This window comes from Pteronotus mesoamericanus, unplaced genomic scaffold (genome assembly GCF_021234165.1).
Source record: "Pteronotus mesoamericanus isolate MK-2021 breed Mesoamerican mustached bat unplaced genomic scaffold, CSHL_Meso_final contig_169, whole genome shotgun sequence".
NCBI classification, from domain to species: Eukaryota; Metazoa; Chordata; class Mammalia; order Chiroptera; family Mormoopidae; genus Pteronotus; species Pteronotus mesoamericanus.
This window is the reverse complement of record NW_026555068.1, coordinates 3,552,738-3,576,752: the sequence shown is the minus strand read 5'-3', so window position 1 is coordinate 3,576,752 and position 24,015 is coordinate 3,552,738. Positions and strand designations below refer to the sequence as shown.

Sequence of the window (24,015 nt, the reverse complement as noted above, 5' to 3'; positions counted from 1 at the left end):
AACAGTGCAAAGGAAGAAATGTGATGTCAGTGAAATGGGGAAATAAAGACTTCTGCCAACACTCTCCTCCATAAAAGCAATGAGGACGTTGTTTAAAATGGTCAGAATCAGCTTTCTAAGAACTCTGGAAATTAAAGCTTGCAGGAATCTGTAAGTGTTTATCCTAGAAAAATGACTAAATTTTCGTGTGAACAGGGAGCCCTGTTCCCCCACTCCCCTCAGCCCTTCAGTCGCCTTGAAATCCAGCAGCCCCCAAGCACAGCCTCCGGTGGCCAGAATGGGGCTAGCGCTCCTTTCAGGCATTATCCCCGGAGAACTGCCGTTATTAGACCTGCCCGACAGTCCCCTTGAAGACTCCACTTACAAGGTGGTCTTTATTTGACTTGACTCAGAGCTCTCAAATGGAAAGAGCCTTTTCTCTAGGGGGTATTTGTGAAAAAGAAAACAGCCATAGAAAGGCTGTAACTTTGTGGCTGCCTGCAGTCGTAGGTAAGAGTTGGGGCAAACAATAGACTAACGGAAAAGCTTAAAAGGTGAAGCTGGGGAGCGAGACCTTCACAAGGGCTTGAGAGTCTCCAGTACACTTCTGGGGATCGAGACGGGCAGACACAGGTCTATCCTGTGCTCATACTTTGGAAAGACCTGACAAGGGCCTAGCAGTCCACCTCGGGCTCTGTGCACGAAGAAGGTAATAAGGCTAAGGTTAAGTTGTCAGCTGCCTGGTTGAATGTCCGTGGCACACCCCAACATGCACACAAAGTCCCTTGGCAAAGACCTAAAGACTTATTGGTGTCAGACATTTAAGGAAATCTTCTCCTAATCATTAGTTTAATACTAAGTGGTCATGCATAATAGGATTATTTTATGAAAGTCACTAAACAAACAAAAGGCAGCAACAACAAACCCTGGGAAGATTCTGATTTCTGGGGTTGCCACGTTAAATGATTTAAAGTGTTCAATTTTAAAAAATTATGAGGCACACAAAGTAACAAAACTTGTGATTCATGCACAGGAAAACAAATCAATCATTAGGACTTGTCCCCGAGGAAGCTAGGTTTTAGACTGACTAGACAAAGACTTTAAATCACTGTACTAAAAATGTTCAAAGAATTAAAAAAAGACCATATTTAAAGAACTAAAGAAAATTATGAGAACCACATCTCATCAAATAGAACCATGTCTCACCAAATAAAGAGTTAGAAGTTATTTTTTTAAAAAGAGCCAAATAGAAATTCTGGAGTTGAGAAGTAAAATAACTGAAATAAAAAAAATTAATTGGTGGGGAAGGTGCTTATATCAGGTTTGAACAGGCAGGATAAAGAATCAGAGAACTTTAAAGTAGGTCAGTGATATGATGCAGTTTGAGAAACAAAATAAAAAAAAACAACAACACAGGAGAATGATCAAGCCTTAATGACTGGTAGTATGTAATCAAGAATGCCAGCAAAGACATAACGGGAGACCCAGGAAAAGGAGAGAGAGGAAGGGGCAGAAAATATATTTAAGAATAATGGCCTCAAACTCCTCAGATTTACTGAAAAACATTACACATCCAAGAAAGTCAACAAACTCTAAATAGGAAAACTCAAAGAAATCCATACTAAGCATATCTGGTCAAATAGTTGAAAGACAAAGACAAAGGGAGAAAGAATCTTACAAACAGCAAGAGTGAAGCAACTCCTCTGGTCCAAAGGAACCTTAATAAGATCAGTAGCTGACTTCTCATCAGAAACAGTGGAGGCCAGGAGGGGGATGGCGTATTCAAAGTGCTGAAAGGAAAACAACTCAGCCAAGAAATCTATGTGCAGTAAAACCGTCCATCAAACAGAAAAGAGAAATTAAGACACCCGCAGATAAATAAGAACTGCGAGACTTCATCACTGGCAAACATTCTGTGAAAAGGAGTCCTTGAGCCTGAGATGAAAAGACACTAAACACAAACTAAAATCCACGCAAAGAAATAAAGAATGGAAGTAGAAGTAACTACATCAGGGAATATAAAACACAGTATTTTTTCTACATGATTTAAAAATCACATAAAGCAATAATTATAAATCTGTATTGATACATGTATAGAGATACCACTTTATTTTTTATTTTTTTTTAATCCTCACTCAAAGATATGTTTATTGATTACAAACAGAGGAACGGGGGCGGGGAGGGGAGAGGGAAGAGAGAAAAACGTCAGTGTGAGAGAAACATTGATTGGTTGCCTCTTGTGCACCCCAACCGGGGATCAAACCCGCAGCCTATTTATGTGCCCTGACCAGGGATTGAACCTGCAACCTTTTAGTGTATGGGATGACACTCCAACCAACTGAGCCACCCAGCCAGGGCAATAAAGATATCATTTTAATAAAATAACAAATAAATAGAATGAAATAGTAATTAAAAAAAAAAAAACTTCCAACAAAGGAAAACCCAGCTCATATAGCTTCACTGCTGATTTCTACCAATCATTAACGACAAAATAATACCCATGCTTCCCAGACTTTCAAAATATAGAAAAGGGAACACTTTCCATCTCCCTCTATGAAATTACTGTATCATTTGTCAACTATAATTAAAAACTAAATAAAAAGACATAACAAGGAAAACTCTACAGACCAATATCCCTTATGAATATTAGATACAAAAATCTTCATCAAAATACTAGCCAACTGAATCTAGTAACAAAGAAAAAGGACTGTGTACCATGGTCGAGTGAGATTTATCCTAGGAATGCAAGATTGACTCAACAAAAATCAATGTAATACACAAAACCCCGTGACCATCTTCATGCACATAAAAAAAAAAGCATTTGAAAATAATATGGATTTACCTATTCTGGGTATTTCATATAAATGGAATCATATCATACATGACCTTTTGTGTCTGGCTTCCTCACTTAGCACAATGTTTTTGAGGTTCATCCTCATTGTAGCATGTATTGGTACTTCAGTTTTCTTATTTTATTGTTTTTAATGTTATTATAAATGGATTGTTTTCTTAATTCCTCTTTCAGATAGCTCATTGTGTCTAGAAACACATCTGGTTTTCATGTTATTTTTTATCCTGCAACTTTACTAAATTTGCTGATTAGTTCTAATAGTTTTTTCATGGAGTCTTTAGGATTATCAGTATATCAGATTACATCATCTGCAAACAAAGACAGCTTTTCTTCTGCATTTTCTATTTGGATGCCTTTTATTTATTTTTCTCTTGCCCAGTTGCTCTGGCTAGGACTTTTAGGACTGTGTTGAATAGGAATGATGAGAGTGGGCACCCTTGTCTTGTTCCTGATTTTAGAGGAAAGGCTTTTAACTTTTCACCAATGAGTATGATGTAAGCTGCGGACTTGTCATATATGGCCATATGTTGAGGTACATTTCTTCTATACCTAATATTTTGAGAGTTTTTTTATCATAAAAAATGTTAAATTTTGTCAAATGCTTTATCTGCACCTATTAAAATGATCACATGATTTTATTCTTCATTCTGTTAATGTGGTATATTATAATTATTGATTTGCAGATGTTGAATAATCCTTGCATCTCAGGGGTGAATCCCACTTCATCATGGTATATGATCCTTTTAATGTGCTCTTGAATTCAGTTTGCTGTATTTTGAGGATTTTTGCATCTATATTCACCAGGGATATCGGCTTGTAATTTTCTTTTCTTGTAATGTCTTTGTCTGGCTTTAGTATCATGGCAGGCTAAAATGAGTTTGGAAGTGATCTTTCCTCTTCAATATTTTGGAAGAGTTGAGAAAAATTGGAATTCATTTATCTTTAAATGTTTGGTGGAGGTCACCAGGGAAGCCAATGGTCCTGGGCTTTTATTTGTTAGGAGATTTTTGACTATTGGTTCAATCTGCTTGCTTGTTATTGATGTGTTCAGATTTCTCTATTACTTCACCATTCAGTCTCGGTAAGTTGTATGTTTCATGAGTTTATTCATTTTTTTCTAAGTTATATAATTTATTATCATATAATTATACATAGTGTTCTCTTATGATACTTTGTGTTTCTTTGATGCCAGTTGTAATGGCTCCTCTTTTGTTTATAATTTTATTAATTTGAGTTCTCATTTGCTTAGGTCGTCTAGCTAATAGTTGGTCAGTTGTTTATCTTTCCAAAAGAAATTTGTTAAAACAGTTATATGAGCAGGCTTATACAAGCTCAGAATCTAGAAAATTCTAAATTGTTTAAAGTACCTACTTTTAGTTCTTTACTGCATTCAAATGTCTTCAGTAAGTGGAACTCGTAACTGAGTTCAATATTTAGGTCTGTTAGATTTAAAATTGTAAATTGCAATTGAATATAATACTGGTTTCTATGTAAATTTTAAGTGCTTTTTTTTTTTTTTTAAATGAAGGGCTATTGTGGGAAGTGCCACATTAAGAGAATTTCCTTGCAATGATGGGAAGAAGTCTGTGTTAGAGTAAATCATATTAGACAGCAAGATATTTTATCATTTTAATCCAGCAGTTCTGGGAACTGCAAGTCAATTAAAGAAATTAAATCTCTAGTAGAAACTGTAGCTCTCTCAGGTCATTATAACCTCTATCAGAATGATTATATGTAACTTGGAGGAGTCTCTGTACACCAGACTTATTATATAAAAGGAAGGAATTGAATGAGAAACTCAAGAGTTCATCAGCCAATAATACAAGTCAAGAAGAAAAAAAGAGATAATTATGAGTACTCATGTGGCCTTTGAAACTGCAGGCTCTGATTTATAATAGGAAATCACAAAGTATAGAAAGTAGTGCTCTCATTCTACCATGAAAAATGCCCATGCCTTATGAGACATGCCGTGAAATATTAAATTTCTTTGTATGGGTAAATTACATATTTCAAGCCAGATTGCGTCTTATTTTCCTCAGCTCTCCTTTTTTCTGTTATTTTTCTATTTGTCTTCTTATTAAAAGCTTGGGTTTGTGCCTGTCCGTCAGAATCTGTTGGTCAAGACTCTTTCTGACGCAGGAGGTGGACTTATGTGCAGAGGATTTCTCCAGAGCCCACCTGAGGGAGGAAGGTGGCGTTTCGGGGCAACGTCCTATAGCAGTGACGGATTTGAGATGAGCCTCAGTGTTTCCCATTGATTCAGCTCTTGATTAATCTAGCGTTTATTGATCACCTACAGTGTCCCTGTGTGTGCCACTTATTGCCCAGTGTCAGATAATCTCTGAAGATAGAAAAAAGAGTCAGGCAGTCCCTGTCCTCCAAGGTCAAAAGCCTGCTAGGTCAATCTGTGCATGTCTATACAAGCCAAGGCAGAAGAAGGTAGTGGACACAGGAGGACAGAGGCGGGACTAGGCAGGAAGCCCAGGGAGGGACTTCAGCTTGCAGCAGGCACAAGAGGCAGTGACGCCTGACATGGACCGTGAAGATTACGTGGGACTTTCCCTGGAGTGGATGGAGAACACATTCTCCAAGGAGGGACCACAGAGCAGAGACAGGAGGTCCCAGCCATGTGCATGCCATCAGTAGCCATATTCTGGCTGGTCACTGTGGGGCAAGGGGACAGACAGAGGACAAAACAAGGTCCCTGTCTGTGCACCTCTATGGTCTGCAGTTTGGTGTTACAGCCTTGTAGCCACGTTGTGCATGTTTTAAACCCACCATGGCCAGACCACGTCGGGGCAGATCAGTTTTTGCATTGAAATGTGTCCTTGCTTTTGAGTGGCTTGGCTGCCTCTTAATAAGCTGTTTCAAATACCGTTGAGCAGATGGTTCTCTGGCCTCGTGAACGAGTCCCCTGCCCAGGGAGCAGTGTTTCTGAGTAACATCGTGGGATGTGTTGAGGGAAGGGGCCTGGCTGTCTTGCAGAAGCTAATTGTCCCATTGTGTCCTGTGCTCTGGAGCTGCAGCTGGTGCTGATGAGTTTGAGATCAGAGGAGGGCATCCCACTTCCAGGTCCAGGTGTTTGACAGCACATTAATCTCTGTTCTGGAAAAGAAGGGAAGGGAAGTGAAGTTGTTCTGATTCTTTTCCTGGTGTGTCCAGCTCAGCCTTCTTTCTTTGTAGAGAGCAGTTGTTAATGGCCAGAGAGGAAAAGGAGCACTTCCTCCAGCTGATGGTTAGTTAGAAGAAGTGCTGGGGTTGAGTGATCAGGAGTAAGGCTAGTATCATCGCCCATCTGCAGATGGGTGCCTAGCTGAGCACAGCGACCTGGCAGCCACCCTGGGAACCACAGGTGGGTGACAACTTAAAGTTAGCCCGGGCCGTTGGCAGCACGCCCATGACTGGCTGGTGGTGCTTCCCAGGTGAGCAATGCCTCCGTCCCCAGCCACCCCACCCTCGCCTCTGTGTGCACCGAGGTCCGGCTCCTAGCTAGGCCTTTGGCACAGAGCCGTCACCTATACGTGCTACCAGGCCAGCAATAATGACACGTGCCTCCTGCTGGCCAGCATTGGTCAGAGCAGATGAGGAAGCCGGGCAGTGCTGGGCTGGGCGGGGGCGTGCATGGGTGAGGGGCTGGAGTGTGGGGCTTGGGGGGAAGCAGAGGCTACTGGTGCCACATGGGCAGTGATCCCGTGGGGCTCAGGGGCTTCTGTGTGTGCAGTGATTAGACAGAGCCGGGGGTTGTGCCCTGGGGCTTCCTAGATAGCCTGCAGACACGCTGGAAAGAGGGTATAAAATGCATGTTCATTCAGATTAGGTGTTGCCACAGATATAACATGATTGTCTCATCCTTATAGAGAGGTTGGAGGGCCCCCCAGCATCCATTTTCCTGAATTCTCTTTCCCTAAAAGCAACACATTGAAACAAAGAGATAGATGTTTTAAGGCTTTTAAAAAAGTTCTTCCAAGTCAAGTTCATCTCAAACTCTGGGATCGATGTCCTCCCCAGTGACTCACAGGCAAGCCCCGCTCCCTTCCCACCCCCTGTTGCAGCAGAGCAGAGCAGAGCAGCTCAAGCCAGGGTCTGGAGAATTTGGGGACAGACAAACTAGATTAATTTATGTATTGGTAAGTGTATGCACCAAATGACCCCTTTCTCCCTAAACATGTAGCACCCGCTGTCTCTCCGGGTTGACCACCTCCAGGCTTGTCATATGGTGAACGCTGTTGCCTCATTTTCTGAGGCCTCCTCGCCTTCTTATTTAAGTATTCAGCATGACTTCTGTAAATATTTGATCTGTCTACATAAATGAACTGTAGGCTGTTCAGGGAGGAAAATCGGCAGCTCCTTGAACGCAGTGTATTAGGAAACTGTATTACTCTTCCCTTGGCAAAGATTGCTCGCTGTTATTTAACAATGAAGCATTTTTGTATTGGAGCTCTCAGATGGAAGATTCTAGAAGACCTCTTGGAGGAGGACCCTAAACTACGAGTGAGATACAGCATGAGTGAGGGGGCCTTGCTGCTTCCCTGGGTTGGCCACATCAGTCCTCTCTGCTCTGCAAAGTAGCTACAACTGGGAGAGTCTCCAAGAGCATGAACCTGGAGACGAGGGAAGAAAGAGACCTGCTCCTGGCTGGAAAAGAGAGACAGGCTCCAGGATGGTGGCTGAGAGCTCTGAGACCTGGTTGGAGACTCCCTTAGATGACCATCCGGGTCACACTTTTCAGAAGACTGAGCAAACAGGGCAGGGAGAAGGGAGTTCAGCCCGACTCACAGGAGCTGGCCCACAGAAACCTCTAGGGAGGCAAGGATGACCGCACCTGACCGGTTCTGGAGACAGGGAGGGGGCTGTCTGTAACCGGGGCCAGACCAAGGCCTAAGGAGGCCGTGGAGCAACACCTCAGTGCTGCTCGTAGACTCTGTGAATGCAGGCCCCGCAGCCAGAGAAAAGAGTGGAGGTCAAGTCCTGAAAGAGGAGGAGAATGCCTCTAAATGGGAAGCAGTGCCCAAGAGGGTGCAGAATGCAGAAAAGTAGAATTTTAGAGTGAAAGGGGCCTCTGAGCTCCGTAACCACCAGATTTTATAGTGAGGAAACTGAGGCCAGTGAAAGGAAGGGAATGTCCCCCCCAGTAAACTAGAGGCAGAGCTAGGATTAGACGCATTCCTCTATTCACACATTTATTCACAAACATCTGTTGAGCACCCTGGGGCCAGGCACCATTCTAGGCTTTGGATCCAGGTTTCCTGACTCATACCCCAGGGCCCTTCCCTTCGCCACGCCTCCCGCCTTGGCTAAATCTGAAAAGCCTGCCTGGCATCGGACTCAGACAAGGTTAAGTCTGCAGATTCCCAAGATAAAAAGCCAAGCTCATTCCCAGATCTGAAGGACGGTAAGTGAAGGAAGGGGTAGCAGAACTTGTTCTACTGATTAAATTACCACATACAAGTACAACTTAGTGTTTGAAAAGTTTATGGCTATATTTTTCTTGACCTTTGCCCAAGATAGTTGCTTGGAATACAGCAATTATTGTAAAAAGTGGAAATGGGATACTGTACTTGTTTTGACTACATCAAGGTGAGAGAGAAGTTAGGGGATGAGGATGGGCCAGGGAGAGGGGAGGGCTCAGGGTATGAGAAGAAGGGTGATGTCAGCAGGGAGAGAGGGATTTGCCAAATGCCAGGCACCTGCACAGGTAGAATTAGGAGCGAGAATAGGACTAAATGTAGATCTCTCGTTCTCACTGGGAGAAGACAATCCCTGTCCCACAAGGTATGGCATGAATTCCTGGGACTTTTGCTCAAGTCATGTCCCATTTCAGAAGGTTCTGCTGTTCCTGGGAAAGAACAGCCACATGAAACCTCGTGGCTTCCTGCCACAGGCTGGGAACCCCCGGCCGTGCCAACGGCAGCAATAGCTGAGGCTCACCGGGTGCTTCACACTCTTGGCCGTGCTTACCTAATAACTTTGTGCGACAGTTAAGGAAGGTGTTATTATTCCTGTTTTGCAGATGAGGCAACTGAGGTTCCAGGCGGATTAATGGGCTTGCCCAGATCTCCGAGTTAATCTCCGAGAGAGCCGGGTCTGAGACAGCCCTGGTCCTCTGCGCCCACGTCTGTCATTTTCCTTGCTGGGCTCTGCTGCTTTACCTGGGGGCGGGGATGGGATCAGGCGTAAATCTGTTTGGGATGGGCGTAAATCAAGACCATCAGGCCTGGCTCCTGGAGCTGAGCAGAGATGAAAGAGCCTAGGTGGGGCCACTCCAACGGGATTTCGTTTCCCAGGCCCAGTGGTTTCATTGGGGTGACTCAGAAGGCATGGAGATTTTCCTGGGTTTCACTGGTTCAAGTTTTCTCCATCACAAAAAAATAGTTATTACTCATGACAGTACAGGTTTTTGTTTTTGTTTCTGTTTTATTTATTTATTTATTTTTAGAGAGAGAGAAAGAAACATCCATCGATTGCCTTTCACATGCCCCCAACTGGGGACCTGGCCCGCAGCCCAGGCATGTGCCCTGTCTGGGAGTCGAACCAGCCAGCCTTCAGTTTGCAGGTGGGCTCTCAGTCCACTGAGCCACACCAACCAGGGGACAGTACAGTTTTCACTTTGGGAAAACCACTGAGAACAAGAAATAAATTGGTATTAAAACTACTAGATATTTGCTCTTGGTACCTTTAATCCCAGTGAGTTCCCGATGAGTCTGGAACCTTTCGTCACCGCCGATCTTCTCGGTGCCCTTGGGGTCACAAAAGAGACATGGCCAGGTGTGGATGGCCTGTGGTCATGGGTTTTCCGGAGGATTCCTTTGGCCAGGGGAGCATGGGCCCCTGGTGACTGTGCCTGTCTTTCCTTCTAGAGCTGCCAACTTCAGGAACTTCACCTTCATCCAACTGAATGGAGAATTTTCCCGGGGAAAGGGACTCGACATTGGCGCCCGCTTCTGGAAGGGAAGCAATGTCCTGCTCTTCTTCTGTGATGTCGACATCTACTTTACCTCTGAATTCCTCAATACCTGTCGGTTGAATACGCAGCCAGGTAAGTCCGCAGCCTCGGCTCCTTCTCTGCCTCAGGGTGGCATTTAGCTCTCTCACGCTCACGTGTCATTGTCTTCACAGTTCACTCTCTGTCCTGCTTCTGAATCAGCCCTGTTTTACCCCAGTGACAAAGGAAAGGAAAATCATCTCATTTGATTTCTCCTTTGGTGTCACAGTGTGGGCCCATCAGCCACCATAATTTTGGAATTTTTTATCCCAGGTCCATATTTATAACCTCTGTTCCACTTCCACCTGGGAGGTCGGCTTTAGTGAACGTGCACAGGAGAAAGTGTGGCGAGGAGGACGTGACCTGCAGAAACGCCCTGAAGCCAAAGCGAAGGGCGTAGCTGTGGGCAGTTACGGAGGGAGGAAGTGCTCTGAGCAGAGGTCACCCACAAGGAGAAAGTTATCTTCATAGAGTTTGACTCTAGGCAAGACTGATGTTCAGCTGCTAACTACTAGAATGGGCCTGTCAGCTGTTAAAATCTTGAAACTCTTCACATAAACCGGTAAAGAGTAACTACCCTGGGCTCCCGAATTCTACTCCTGCTACCGAAGTCCCCTCAGCCTCTGGCAGCCCCTCAGACTGCCCCCCAAGCCAGCAGAGAATGGGTTAATGGCTGGCAGGCAGAGGGCATCCGGACTGTCTTTCATGCCCACTCTCATTGGTTGATGCCCAGGGCCAGAGACGCCACCTGTCAATATTTCGAATATCACTCCTAGGCTGAGAGGCCAGAAGTATTTGAGAGTCTGTTCATCTGGTCTATGTGGTGCAAAACTTTCAAGATCTGTTTTAGACTTGAGTGGAGGGGAAAGGAAGAGTGAATGCAAATATCTCGGGTGTTTCGGAGGGCTGAATATACATGAACGAAGCTCCTAGTTTTGTCTGTTGCTTTCAATGAATGTCTGTTTTCTCGTTTGCAGGGAAGAAAGTATTTTATCCAGTCCTTTTCAGTCAGTACAATCCTGGCATAATATACGGCCATCACGATGCCGTCCCTCCCTTAGAGCAGCAGCTGGTGAGTAATTACGCCGCAGGTGCCTTTGTGTGACTCTGTGTCATGTCTTCCATTACCAGGGGCACCTGACCATGGCAAAGGTACGTGGAATCTGTGGGTTGATTCCTGTATTAATTTTTAAGTTTGGTGGATGTTCTGGCCTTTGCTCCCAGTGCCTTGTTGATTGAAAGTGCTCACAATATTTAAAAGTGGAAAATAAATAGGAACAGTACCTTACAGAAAGGTAATTTCACACCTTCCTAGTTTTCTTCTATGGTTTTTGGAAAGTAGTGTTATTGCATTATGGATGCAGCACATTTTCTCTTTAGTATTACCAAGCCCTGCAAGGTAAGAAAGGTGAGATTCGTGTTCCCATTTGACAGATGGAAGCCAGAAGTCGGAAAGGGGTGGCTCCCCCCAGCCGACCGTGAGTGAGTCGGCGGGCGAGCAGGGACTAGATCCAGTGCCCTGCCAGCATGCTCTCATTCCCACGATCGCAGAGCCTTGGGGTGGACGTTAGCGCCAGCAGGGTCACTAGCAAGGTGGCTTCTGTGCTAAGATCTTAGCTGCACTGGTGATGGGTAATGGAGCGGGACCACATAGCCGTGGAGGATCTCTGTAAGCTGAGTCATCTCCGCTGGTAGTGGCATGAGTCAGTCCATTTAGCAGCAGAGCAGGACAGACAACGGGGAGATGAGATGAGCCGGAAGAGGGTGGCTGTACCACATATGGGCCTGCCCCTCCAAGAGCCAATTTCCCATTCTTGTCAACACTCCCCAAGCTGGGCTTCGATCGTTTCCTGCAGGGAGCTCAGCGGGGCTTGTCTGAAGCTGTGTTCCAGCTCAGGCTGCATCTGGGGAGCGTCTGCCTGGGGCTGTCTGTTCTTCCTCGCCGTGCTTTGTCTCCTGTTGAGGCAAAGCCATGTTTCGTCCCATCAAGCACCTCCTGGGCTGTGGAAGGGAGACGTGCTGTGTGAAAATGAAAATATGCTAGGATGAAGTCTCTCATGCTTGTGTGCAGTGGGAGAGTAAACTGCTTTTCATTGAAAATACGTTTTATGAAATTCTTTTGTGGGATGGATTCTGTGTTTAAGCTTCCAGAAGTAGTGAAACCTGTTTTCTCCAGCCGTTTCCTGTGCCCCCCTCCAATTAACGTCTGGCAGCTGATGTCATAATCTCTTATAGGAAGTTTCAGCTCAGGTTCTTTCTGGTTGGACAAGGGTCATGTCCCAGCATGGTTTCACTTGGGACCCTAGCCATACAGTACAGTAATAAAGTAGTTTTCCCATCCCCTAGTGAAATTCTAATGCTACAGATATGCTGAATGTCTGTTTACACACTATATGTACATATACTTTACACATGAAAACAGCAAGAGGTTTTCACTCCCCCAAACCAGTTTTTATCCATCTTTGTTGAGACAGAAAAAACTTCTTATTTCCGTTCTGTGAAAGCTCTAAGTTTCTAATAGGGTCTGAGGGGGAAATAGGATACAGGACTTACTTTCTTTCAACCAATCAGAATAAAAGTTCCTTTGATTTTAGATAAAGTGCTGTGTTACATTTGACATCAAATGTGATTAAGGTTTTAACTTTAAACTCCTAAAGACCTTATTTGATTGCAAGGAATTTTTTTTCATTTCGGAGGTGAAGAGCTTTGTTTTGCTATTGCCATGCCTGCAGGGGGGCAGGCACAGAGGGGAGCCAGAGGCGTGGCGTGGCGAAGCCAGGCTCTCCGGCCCACAGCGTCCGTGGGCAAGCCAGAAACAGAACTCAGGCTGCCGTGTCCGCAGCTGGAACCTCTGAGTCATCCTGCAACCGTTTACATTTACTTCTAAATATACCTTTGACCTTTCCCAGGCCACATGAGTCTGATCTTTTGGGGTTCAATATTTATGACTATTTAGTCCCAAGAAATACAGCAGTTATCTGGGAGATGCAGGGGTCTCCATCCAGAAGAGAAAAGTATTGATTATGTTCTTTACTGGATGAGCCATTTCTTGAGCACTTGCTGCCTGCAGAAAACTGGTCCATGTGCTAGTCAAGGAGTCAGAAACTGGGAAGAGTTTTGTGTGCTCAGAAGTGGTTGTTGGATCATTTCGACTACCCTCTTCTTTTTTATAGACTTGCCCAAGATCACAAAGCCAGTGAGTAGTAGGCCAAAACTAGGGTTTCCTTACTCTAGTGCAGGGGAAATCGAGTTGCTTAGGATTTAGATGAAGGTGTAAATATAAAGGAAATGGCCTGACGAAATTCTAAGGGAGGACATCAAAATATAGAAATTGATATACTGGAGCTAGAATGTGTAGGAGCTAAAAAGGTATAAAATAAAAGTAATAATTAGAGAGGGAGAACTCAGGGGAGACTTCCTACTAAGCGTTCGTTTTGGCTCAGTCTAGGAAGATACAATGCAAATACTATATTAATACGTTCCTGATATCACATCCTGGAGTACATCAGGTGTCAAAGGTGAAGGGAGAACATAGATCCAAAATGTCACTGTAACAAAAATTACTTATTTATGCAATAAAAGACAATTTTTTCCAGCAGCCCTGCAGATATGACCTCATAGTCAGTGTGCTAGTCATTACTTCTCCTGGCTATTGCCACTGTCATTTGGTAATATTTTGTCTGCATACAGAAGCAAGAAGCCAAACTTAGGATTTTTCTGTGTGTTCAGACTACTTGTTTCTTTACTTTTGAGTACAGACCATTAGTAATAGTAAGTGAAATCAGGGGATTTTATACTAATATTTAACTGGAAACTCAGGAAGAGTTTTACACCTAACATGAATCTTGCTGATGCTTTAATGTAGACACAGCTCTCTGAGAAAGGAAAGGCTGTAATTTCAATAATTATTAACATTCACTTTTCTGGTTCAAGCCTTGTCAGTCCTTGCTGGGTCCATGGCGGGAGCCTCTTCCCACCTCTGCACTCAGTCTTTCCTTCACCCTCTACCAGAGATGTTTCCAAAATGCAGGTAATTCCTTTAAAAGATCTGTTATGGCAGAAAGCTGGTGGTGTGCTAGTAAATGTGTAACAACCCACTCCCTGAAACGGGGACAGGGGAGCCCTGCTTCACAGTGTTTGCCATTTCCTGTGGTGTCAACACTCCCACCGTGGCCTATTTCAGGCTACTGATACGTTGTCACTCAGTGCAGAGCTGGCAAGGAATTTGCAGCACCCTGGCTGGCTCCAGCCGGGCTCTGCAACCCTGATTCCTTCTTGGGATTGACTGTCCCCCAGAAACTGACTCTAGGGCTCGTTACTGAGAAAATGTTTGCAAACCCCAGCACCTGGCACAGGGCCCCAGCTTGGTAGGCTCCGCCGGGTGCGCACCCGGCCCAGTGCGCCCTCAACTCCTTCCACCTCAGGGCCATCGCCTCGCCTCTTCTGCTGCCCCTGGTGCCCAGCCTCTCAGGCTGCCATGCATCCATCCATCATTTATTTCAGTCTGATGACTTCATGCCACTCTGCTCAGGGCGTGAATCCTGAATCCTAAGTTCATCCTGATGAACTTAGTTTGGGTATGTTTAATTTGAGGGTCATGTGGAACATCAAAGGGGTAGTGTACTTCAGAGATATGATTTATAGATATGGGATATGACATTGGCACTTCCATAGAACCTATTCAGATTTCAACAATTACATATACACTTATTTGTGTATGCTGGCTTTTGTCCTCACGCTCTTGCTCTTTCTGATTAAACCCTTACCTCTCTACTCGCCTCCAAACAGTATTTTCCACTAAACTGCATTTCAGTTTAAACTTATAAAAACTGCTGCCCAGCCAGGCATAGTCTGTTTTTGTTTATTTGGGAAGCAGATGCTGAGCACCAAAGGTAGAATTAACAGCTGCGACCTGTGCGGTCCTGCATAAGCCGGGACTGTGCCTGCGTTATCTCACTTGGTAGGTGCTCCGTGAGGCGAGGGAGCTTACTGTGCTCGTTTCCCAGATGAGAAACTTGAAGGTCGAGGCAGAGTCACTTGCCCAGACTGCTAAGTGGCAGGATCGGGAATGCAAGTGCCACCCGTGTGAAAGAGACAGGCTGAGGCTGCGGAGTGGACATGTTCTTTGGCCGCAGAGTGCTTCCGGGAGAGGATAGAGGCCAGCCTTTGGGTACATCCCTTGAACAGAGGGAACCCGGGCCATTCCTTGTCCGGCACGATACCCTTCAGAAGACACTCCTTTTTTTTTTTTTATGAAGATGACTTATCGAAAAGGGGGTTAGTACAAGTCTTGGAGAAGGTGGCATATGAGTCCATTCTTAAACCAATTGTTTGAAAGCTGTGACTCGGCAATACTTTCTCAAGAAACAGAAACTGTTACAGCATTGTGCCTCCTCACAGGGCACACGCATATCATCAGGCGCTGCCCCCGGAATCTGGTTACGTAATCTGGAGCCCAGATGACGAGGGAGGGGTAGTGTGGTGTCAAGGGACAGCCAGCCCAGCCACAGAAAATCCTGAAGCTCAAGGTGTATGCTGCTCACGGGCGGGGCTGGCTGCCTACCTGGCAGGGCCCAGTACGCAATGAAAGTGCAGGGCCCTTGTTCCGAACTTCCTAGGAGTTTCGGGATGGCAACAGCAGAGCATTCAGTGGGGCCTGGAGCCTTCTCAGCGCGGGGCCTGTGCACTGCATGGGGTGCGCACATACCCTGGTTTTTCTGGCTGACGTAAGGCTGCTCAGACACAACTTCGGTTCTTGGGAGACTCTTTTTGATTTAGAGGAACTGCTCTGCCTGAGTGTATGTTATTTATTTTATTTTAGGGCCCAGATTGCTTCACGGGCAGTTGTCCAAGTCAGCACCCTGAAGCCCGACAGGCGCGCCGACCTGCCCCGTCCCCGCGGCAGCTGCAGGGTGGTCGCCTGCCCATGTCGTTGGGTCCTAATAGTAAATGAGCACCCCTGTCACAGGGATCCCCCACAGAGCTGGGGGTCTGGGAGGGCAGGCCTGACAGCCGTCCTTTTTGGCGGAGCCACGCGCTGCGGCGCTCTGCTGAGGTCCCGGTGGGGCGAGAAGTGGTGCCGCAGTGAGCTCAGAGGGGGCCAGTCCTGGGAAGGCCCTTTTTAAAAACGAGGATAGTACTTGAAAACAGCTCGGGAAATTCAGGACAGCGGGAGGAGATGTTTCTCTTTTATTTTATTTTTTTTTAACTTTTATTTATTTATTTTTAGAGAGAGGGGAAGGGGGGGAGAAAGAAAGGGAGAGAAACATCGATGTGAGCAACATCAATCAGGTGCCTCTCGTACGCACCCTAGTCAGGGATGGAACCCACAACCCAGGCATGTGCCCTGACCAGGAACTGAACCGGCGACCTTTTGCTTTGCGGGATGATGCCCAACCCACTGAGCCACGCTGGTCAGGGCGAGATATTTCTCTTTTATAGTCTGTGTCTTAGGGTTTCTGTCTCCTCTAGGCATCATTGGTGTATATCTTTTCAATCTTATCTGGAAGAGTAGAGCTCCTTATGCTTGGGGCAAAGGTTCCCCGAAGTCGAGCCCTCTGCTTAAACCCCAGGAAGGTGAAAATGTTTTTGTCTGTGTTTCCAGAGCCATGCCGTTCTGAGGGTTTTCCCACTGGAATTCCTAGGCCTTTTGCGGAACCGCTCACTCCCTCCAGATTCCTGGCTTGAACCGTGTCTGTCTCCACTGGCTTGATGTTGTCTCTGCCCTAGGACTGCTCCTCAGTCATTCATTGGAGAAGGATAGCACGTGTTAAATGATGTTTTGTTCAGTGTTCTTTCATTATAACGTTGATGAAATGCCATAGGGACTCAACTCCTGTTTATATGAAGTAGCCTATGGTAAAACTGGTTTTGCTATGTGTCGTTTTGCTTGAAGTTGCAGAGCCCATCCAGGATGTTACCCGATGACTTACTGTATTTACTGAGTGCCTCCCGGGTGTGAGACGGGGGCCTGGGGCTGCAGGCCCACATCCGGGGCCCTGAGCTTGCGTTCCCCTGGGGTGGTGGGTGAAGACGGCTGACAGAGAAGCACGCGCAAAAGGGTAATGTCAGAGAGGCTGGAGTACAGAGAAAATAAACCAGGGGATGGTGTGGGGTGCGACAGGAGTGGGAAGGTTGACAGTGGCTGCGAGGGCCAGGGTGACAACCCTGAGCCATGGTGCTGCAGCAGAGGCCAGGGGTGAGCGGAGGGTTGGTGGGGGGGTGGTGACCCAGGGACAGGGGCCTGCACGTGTCCGGCGGTGGAGACCTATAAGCCGGATGTGTTCGTGGGGCAAAACGTAAGGGGTCCGTATATGCGGGGCCCGTGAGATAGGCCAGGCAGGCAGAAGCCCAGTCACGTGGGGCCTGTGCATGCTAGAGCTTCCCTCGTGGATTTTATTCTAATTGCATTAGAGAGAATGCAGTTAAAACCACTGCAGGACTTTAAATGGGAACATGCTGTGATCTGACGTACACTTGAAAGCAGTGCCCCCAGCCGGGCCGCTCGCGGGGGGCACCACTCCGTTTAGAGGCTCGGCACAGCTGGGGGTGGTGGAGCCTCCAATAAGCGAACGCTAATACGTGCGCTCCATCTTGCCCTGACATTCTGTGCTGTGGCCACTTTCACATCGGTCCCACCCAGGGCTCAGCTTCAACAAGCTCTTCAGACAGTGGCTTTTCGTGGCTTGCCGACTTTAAAGCCAATGTTAATAAGTAGTCATAGAGCTAGCTCATTTCCCAGCTCACAAATCCGTTTGTTTCTGTCACGCTGTCCCCAGCGGAGAGTCACCCTTCCCTTTGTTCAGCCAGCGCGGCACTGTGTCCACTCATCCCAGCCTGGGGGATGGCTGCACCTTGCAGTCCCCCTTGTCTTTCTTCGCAAGTTCTGGCCCATTGTTTCTCCTGTTTGGAGCTTTCTCTTTTAGTTCTATCGAGACTGCAGCCAAATATTTGAAGTTTGGATACTGGTGCTTCTCTGTGCCTCCATTTTATCCAGAAGCTTAGAGGACTTGTCCACGTCTAGGCCGGCAGAAAGGCTACGGAGCCATTGGCTGCAGCAGAAATAGCGTAGCTGGTATGACAGGGACGAAACAGAAACCATTTTAAAATAACAACTCAGTGGAGATTTTCCCAGACTTTCTTGCCCTGAAAAGCCTTTCCAGTTGATAGCAATGAAATTGTCTTGACACTTGGGAGATAGCGTGCAGCAGCCCTTTGTTCTGAGGAAGAATTGGAGAGCACGTGCTGGGACCACCCTACCGGGCAGGCCCCTTTGGGCCTTGATTTCCTTAGGCAGCCCTGGTGCGTGCTGGCGGCGGTGCCGGCCATGTCCCTGTGGAGGCTGCAGTGAAAATAAGATTGTTTTCAAGTTCATCAACCCTCCTGCAAGCCATTTGTCGCATACAGTTTAGCCTGTGGTGCAGGTAAAGGGAAATCTCAGGGAGGTGAAAGAGCAATAATAGGATAAATGGTTGGCTCTTAGAACTGGAAGAGGCCTTCGGGGTGATGTAGCTCAACCTCCTCATTCATAGGAAAGAAACTAGCGGCTCCAAAAAGTGCGGGGCCTGCCTAAGGCAAAAAAGCCAGCCAGTGGTCAAGCTGGGACAAGACACACACTGTTTCTCATTAGCTGTGGAGAGGAGCACGCCAGATGTCCCGGACGGGAAACGGGAAACGCAGGAATCCAAGTGGCCCGGGACCTGCTGCAGCGCCCCCTCCCCTCTCCCCCAGGGAACTTCCTTTCATGGAGTCACCTGTGTTAATTACGAGAATGAATCACAAAAAATAACTATTAAAATAGGTCCCAAAACCATTCCCAGAATTACCTCAGCCAAAAATATAGAAAGCAGTTAAAAAAAAAAAAAAAAAAAGTCTTACAGCTCCAGTAAGTACATTGGAAATTTACTCACAGAGTAAGACTGGGCAGGGCCAGGTCTCACTCTTTAGAGACAGTTGCCACTTGGATGGCCTCTCAGCAGCCCTGCAGCCTAGCAACGCTTGCACGTGGGTTTTGGAGCAGCTTGGTTTTCAAATAGTTTAAAGGTGAACGGACAGAGTCTTTCTTCATAACCCGGAGTCTTCGTGCCCCTTTCCTCCACCAGGAGAGCGGGGCCGGAGCCACACGCTGACGTCTCGGGTTTTCCTTTCATTCCCCGAGGGAGCCCTGTGTGTGCACTGTGCCAGGCCAGCTCAATTCCGAGTTGTTCTCTCTCCCTTTTCTCAACTTCCTGAGCCCTTTGTTGGCGCGCTGCCCAGCTCTGTGTGAGGGGCTGCGGCCTCCAATTCTCACTGGCACTGGTGTTGGGCCAGACACGTAGGTGGCTTTTCCATGGCGCCGCTCAAAAACTTGCTCTCAGGTTTGTTTTTGAGTGTGAGTGTGAGCGTGTGTGTGTGTGTGTGTGTGTGTGTGTGTTCATGCCTGTGCCCTAGACACATTCCAGCCCGAGGTGCCAGAAATCATAAGGCACTGTTTGGGAACTGGTGAGCTGACTGTTCCCAACCGTCCGAAAGGAATCAAGTCTATCTGCATTTCCCGCACAGAGTTGTGGCTGTTTGTCAGGGCTGGGATGGGCTCCCAGTTTAACATTACTTATATGCGTTTGTGAGTGATCTCTCTTTCTTGTTATCCGCTGTGTCCTTCCCCCTTAAATGACAGTGTTTTCCCTGCAGGTCATAAAGAAGGAAACTGGATTTTGGAGAGACTTTGGATTTGGGATGACATGCCAGTATCGGTCAGACTTCATCAATATAGGTAAGACAAACAGACTTGCAACAAGCCTGCATCTCTACTGCCACCTAGAGGCCAGCAAAGGGCTGAGAGGGTATCTGGTCGGCCTTGTAGGAGTCTGGTGGCACAGGTGGTGCCACTTCTAAGGAAATGCCATTCAAGTTCATTCCTCTTGTCAGGGACTTGGGGCTGGACCAGGAGGGAGCCTGGGAGTGTGTGGCACTTTCGTCCCTCTAACCTCCACGAGCACCTGTCAGTCATCCCAGAAGGGGCTCACATCTCAGGAGTAAAGGCAGCTTCAAAACAGTCCCCCAGTGGCGCCTTCCAGCCCAGTCTGGCCTCCGCGCCTCGCCATGTAGAACGGTCCCCCTGGGCCTCCGCTGTAGGGGATCCATTAAAAAAAATAGGGTGACATGGGGGATTTTGGAAAATCATACACCAAAGATCCTAATTTCTCTCTGCTGCACCTTTGAAAATGCCAGGTGTCGTTCAGTCTCCGAGTGTACCATCACTGACTCTCTCTCACATGTGCACGCATGCGTGTGCATGCGCGCACACACACACGAACACACAGAGGTCCGCAGAGCACAGACAGGAGAGGCCCTTACGCTCAGCTGAGGAGACCAAGGCTCCCAGAGGGAAAGGGTCCTCACAGCAAGTGAGTGACATGGTTGGGATGAGAACAGTGCCTGCTGCCCCCCGGGAAATGCCACACTCTCCTGTGGCAGTTCCAACTCACGTGCCCCTGCAGGGAGTGGAACTGTGGACTGCACATGACCGGGGAACGAACGCACAGCTCGGAAACCGTGCCCTGGGCTCGGGCTCGGGGGGCCCTGACCCCACCGAGTCCCCACGGGCCTCCGAGAGCCTGCTCATGCCCCCGCCCCGGCCGCTCCCCTCCTGCCCAAGGCCGGAAGCTTCTCTTCCTGAGAGCAGTGAGTATATCTGAGCAGCCAGGGGGTTTGTTCAGAGGTGAGGGGGTCTCCAGGGACCACTGAATGCTCACAGAAATCACCAGTTAAAAAGAAAACAAAAACAAAAACCCTGAATAGTGTGAAGTCAGGTCCTGTAAGAAGCACCGCACCCGGCACATCGGCCCTGAGTGGTGGGTGCCCTCAGAAAGTGGCAGTGGACCACTGGTGACCTTTGATTTCTCTAAGAACTGATCCTTCACGATTTTGTGCAAATCAATTTCAAAAAAAAAAAAAGGCATTTTAAAAAAATTTCTAAAGGAGATTTCCGTTTCAAGGAATTGTTTCCTTGCTCTCTGTACCGGGAAACAATATTTTGGAGTGATGTATGTTTCATCAAATTTCAGTTTATTTTTCCCCCCTAGAGAGAGGGCATAGCTATAATGAAAACCAGGGGACTGGCGGGCTGGGAAGGGCGCGCTTTCTCAGTAAGCTGTTGCTGTGACCTCGGAATGACTCTTCGGGTTACATCTGTCATCCGGTCATTCTTGGCCATCTTGTATTAATTTGTTAGTGTCATATACTTGCACACCATCTATTTAATAAGTTGGATGATACCGGTAGGAATAATAAATCAGTTACAGCTAGCCAAACACGGCTCCTTACATGCCTATCTCTTTTGGTTATGACATCTACTTCCTTTCACGATAAAGAAACCAAAGTTCAAAACAGGCAAAGTGGAAGCTTGGATGAGAACCAAGACTCAGCTTCCAGACCCTTGACCCAGAATGGTCCCCGCCCGCGCCCACGTGAGGGGCCGCAGATCACCGGTCCGCCTGGCCCAGGGCGGGCGGGCGTGGCTTCCCCTGCGCCTGGTGCCTTTGCTCCAGGGACAGCCTTGCTCGGAGCAGCACGGCTTGGAGGCTGAGGGGGACAAAGGGGCTGTGTGCCATCTGAGAAAAGGTGTTGAGAATCACTTCACTGTCTCTTGTAAGAGTGAGGTAAATCTCCCAGGTGAGAAAGGAATAATGACAGAAAGAGGCCAGTTTTCCTTTGGTTCTACTTGAGACATGGTGGCCTGTGGGTTAAGAAACAACGTGAGGCATCTCGGTTTACAAAGGTGACAGTTTAGGGGACCATAACTCACACTGTGAGGGAGTCCGTTCCCAGGTGAAACGAGATTTTCTGAGTTGAACTTCAGAACTGACTGAGGCCGGTCCCTTTAACATGAGTCATTTCTCCAGCTTGTAGTAGACACGTGGCTTTTGGGGACCACCTTAGTCCCCAAAAGGAAGAGTGCTTTTGTGGGATGTGATTTTTTTTCACACTGAGATCCTGCTTTACTGTTTCATGCTGCACTACCTCTAGCTTATCCCGTTTGAAATGGCAGGAGGAGGCCACATTCAAAGAGAAACACATGAATTGTCATTTGGAGGTTTCGGGTTGAAGTTAGGATGCTGCTGCAGCTCTTAATCAGAGGCTGATCATTAGTTAGCATTGCTGATTCTTCTCAAAAGCAGGCACATGCTGGGGGTTCTGTTGCAGCGTGTCCCCTCCAGGACTTGGTCCTGGCTGCCATCAAGCTCCCCTCTGTTGGAGAATTCTCAGTTCTCTGACCCGGATAGACATTCGTAATTTGGAAGGTGGTGAAACACATCCCCCCTAAATGCTGCTTCTCTTCCTGCAAAGTTCTGTGCTTGTGCAGCTCAGGAAAGCGACTGTAGATCAGGAGATGCAGGGCCCAGCATGACTCAGCAGTGTGCTCTCTCCTGACAGGTGGGTTTGATTTGGACATCAAAGGCTGGGGCGGAGAGGACGTACACCTGTATCGCAAGTATCTCCACAGCAACCTCATAGTGGTGCGGACGCCTGTGCGGGGACTCTTCCACCTCTGGCACGAGAAGCGCTGTGTGGACGAGCTGACCCCCGAGCAGTACAAGATGTGCATGCAGTCCAAGGCCATGAACGAGGCCTCCCACGGGCAGCTGGGCATGCTGGTCTTCAGGCATGAGATAGAGGCTCACCTTCGCAAACAGAAACAGAAGACAAGCAGCAAGAAAACATGAACTCCCAGGGATACATTTGGGGAGATGTTTCATTTTTCCTTTTGCAATTAACTGGACAAGTGGATGCAACAAGGAAAAAAATTTTCATAAAGGGCAAAAAAGAATTTGACTGATGAGGAACAGACGAGAGAGCCTCCAATTTCTGTCTCTGAGCTTTTATGCAGCAGGCATTAACATCTCCCGCTTTGCCTGCAAAAGTAGCCAAACGCATCCCTTGCAGTGTCTGACAAAGGGGAGTGATTGTGAGATTGTAAGCTTGATGATGTGGAGGTTTTGATTGTGTTTGCAGCAAAGTGAGATCTGTGTTTTCTATGCTCATTGAAATATTCATGAATTAAGGCCAATTTTGAAAAAGTCCATTAGAATGAAAAGCAAACAAATTCCTCCCCATCTGAATGGTTGTATCAGTGGAGCTGTAATGGCTAGGAATGCTAAAAATCAGAAGGCAGCCACAAAGACCGCATGAAACACAAAGATACCCTTATTACCATCATGTGAGTATATTAAGCAAAACAAAATGGGCTAAGAAAGAAAAGAAACCGTAACTGTTGTGTCATTTCCCCCCAAGATTAACCAAAAATAACCTGCTCATCTTTTTGTTGTAGTTTTAACTATGTCCATTTGTTAATTGTATTTAAAAATGCACTTTTCTTTTGCTCATGAGTTATATTTTGCTTATTTAATGACCAATTTGCGAGCCTTACTCAGAGAGCACAAGTTAGCATATACTTCTGTATTCTTTAAGAAGATACTTCTAGCTGCTCTGGATAGCAAGTTCTCATAATGCATCAGATTGATACCCATATTGGAGGCCACGCCAAAAGCTGACCCTCTCAGGCTCTGATGTCAGACCTTTGTCGTGCGGGAGGCATGGTGTAGGGCTACTGGTGGATCAAAGACATAGACATACTTTATCTGAAGAGCATTTCTGAAGAGGAGCAACTGAACACTGGAGGGAAAGAAAAATATACTTTTTTTTTTACCTTGACAGAAAAAGACACTCATTCAAACTGGTGGTACCTTGACTTATCCAAACGTCAAAACACATTTTGTCCTCAGGAGAACTGGGGATCACTTTCTTACTTGTTTAAATAAACCAAAGTGTACTGTGTGAACCAAACAATCTCTTTTCCAAGCAGGGTGCTCTTCCTGGCTTCTGGCTTCCATAAGAAGAAGTGCAGGAAAATGTATTTTGTGAAAGATCACTCCACCTGCCGGAGTCTCGTGGGATGGAAGACTTTGCTATGTGTTCACCCACCCCAGTCTAGGGGGAAGTAACTCTATTATTTTTTAAATGAAGCAGTTCTACTCAATCACCAAGATGCTTCTGAAAATTGCATTTTATCAGTTTCCAACTATTTAAAAAAAATAAATGCAGTTAACATTGAGTGGTTTCTCCATTCATGTGAAATTTATTTATTAGCCAGCACCAGATGCATGAGCTAATTATCTCTGATTCCTTATCTTCTGTTTGCCCACAGTCCGGTCCTTTTTTAAAA

At 46.7% G+C, this 24,015-nt stretch overlaps 1 protein-coding gene across 3 annotated transcripts in view; it reads left to right on the top strand.

The window, feature by feature from the left end:
- The window catches only part of CSGALNACT1 (chondroitin sulfate N-acetylgalactosaminyltransferase 1), a 299,337-nt gene extending 275,508 nt beyond the window's left edge, over positions 1–23,829 (top strand). For all 3 annotated transcript variants that reach the window (XM_054565921.1, XM_054565923.1, XM_054565922.1), the window contains exons 6-9: positions 9,688–9,866; positions 10,790–10,884; positions 19,482–19,563; positions 22,227–23,829. In XM_054565921.1, the coding sequence (XP_054421896.1) occupies positions 9,688–9,866; positions 10,790–10,884; positions 19,482–19,563; positions 22,227–22,516 (646 nt within the window). In that variant the 3' untranslated portion in view covers positions 22,517–23,829. The remainder of the gene's footprint in view (positions 1–9,687; positions 9,867–10,789; positions 10,885–19,481; positions 19,564–22,226) is intronic.
- Positions 23,830–24,015: the final 186 nt, after the last annotated feature.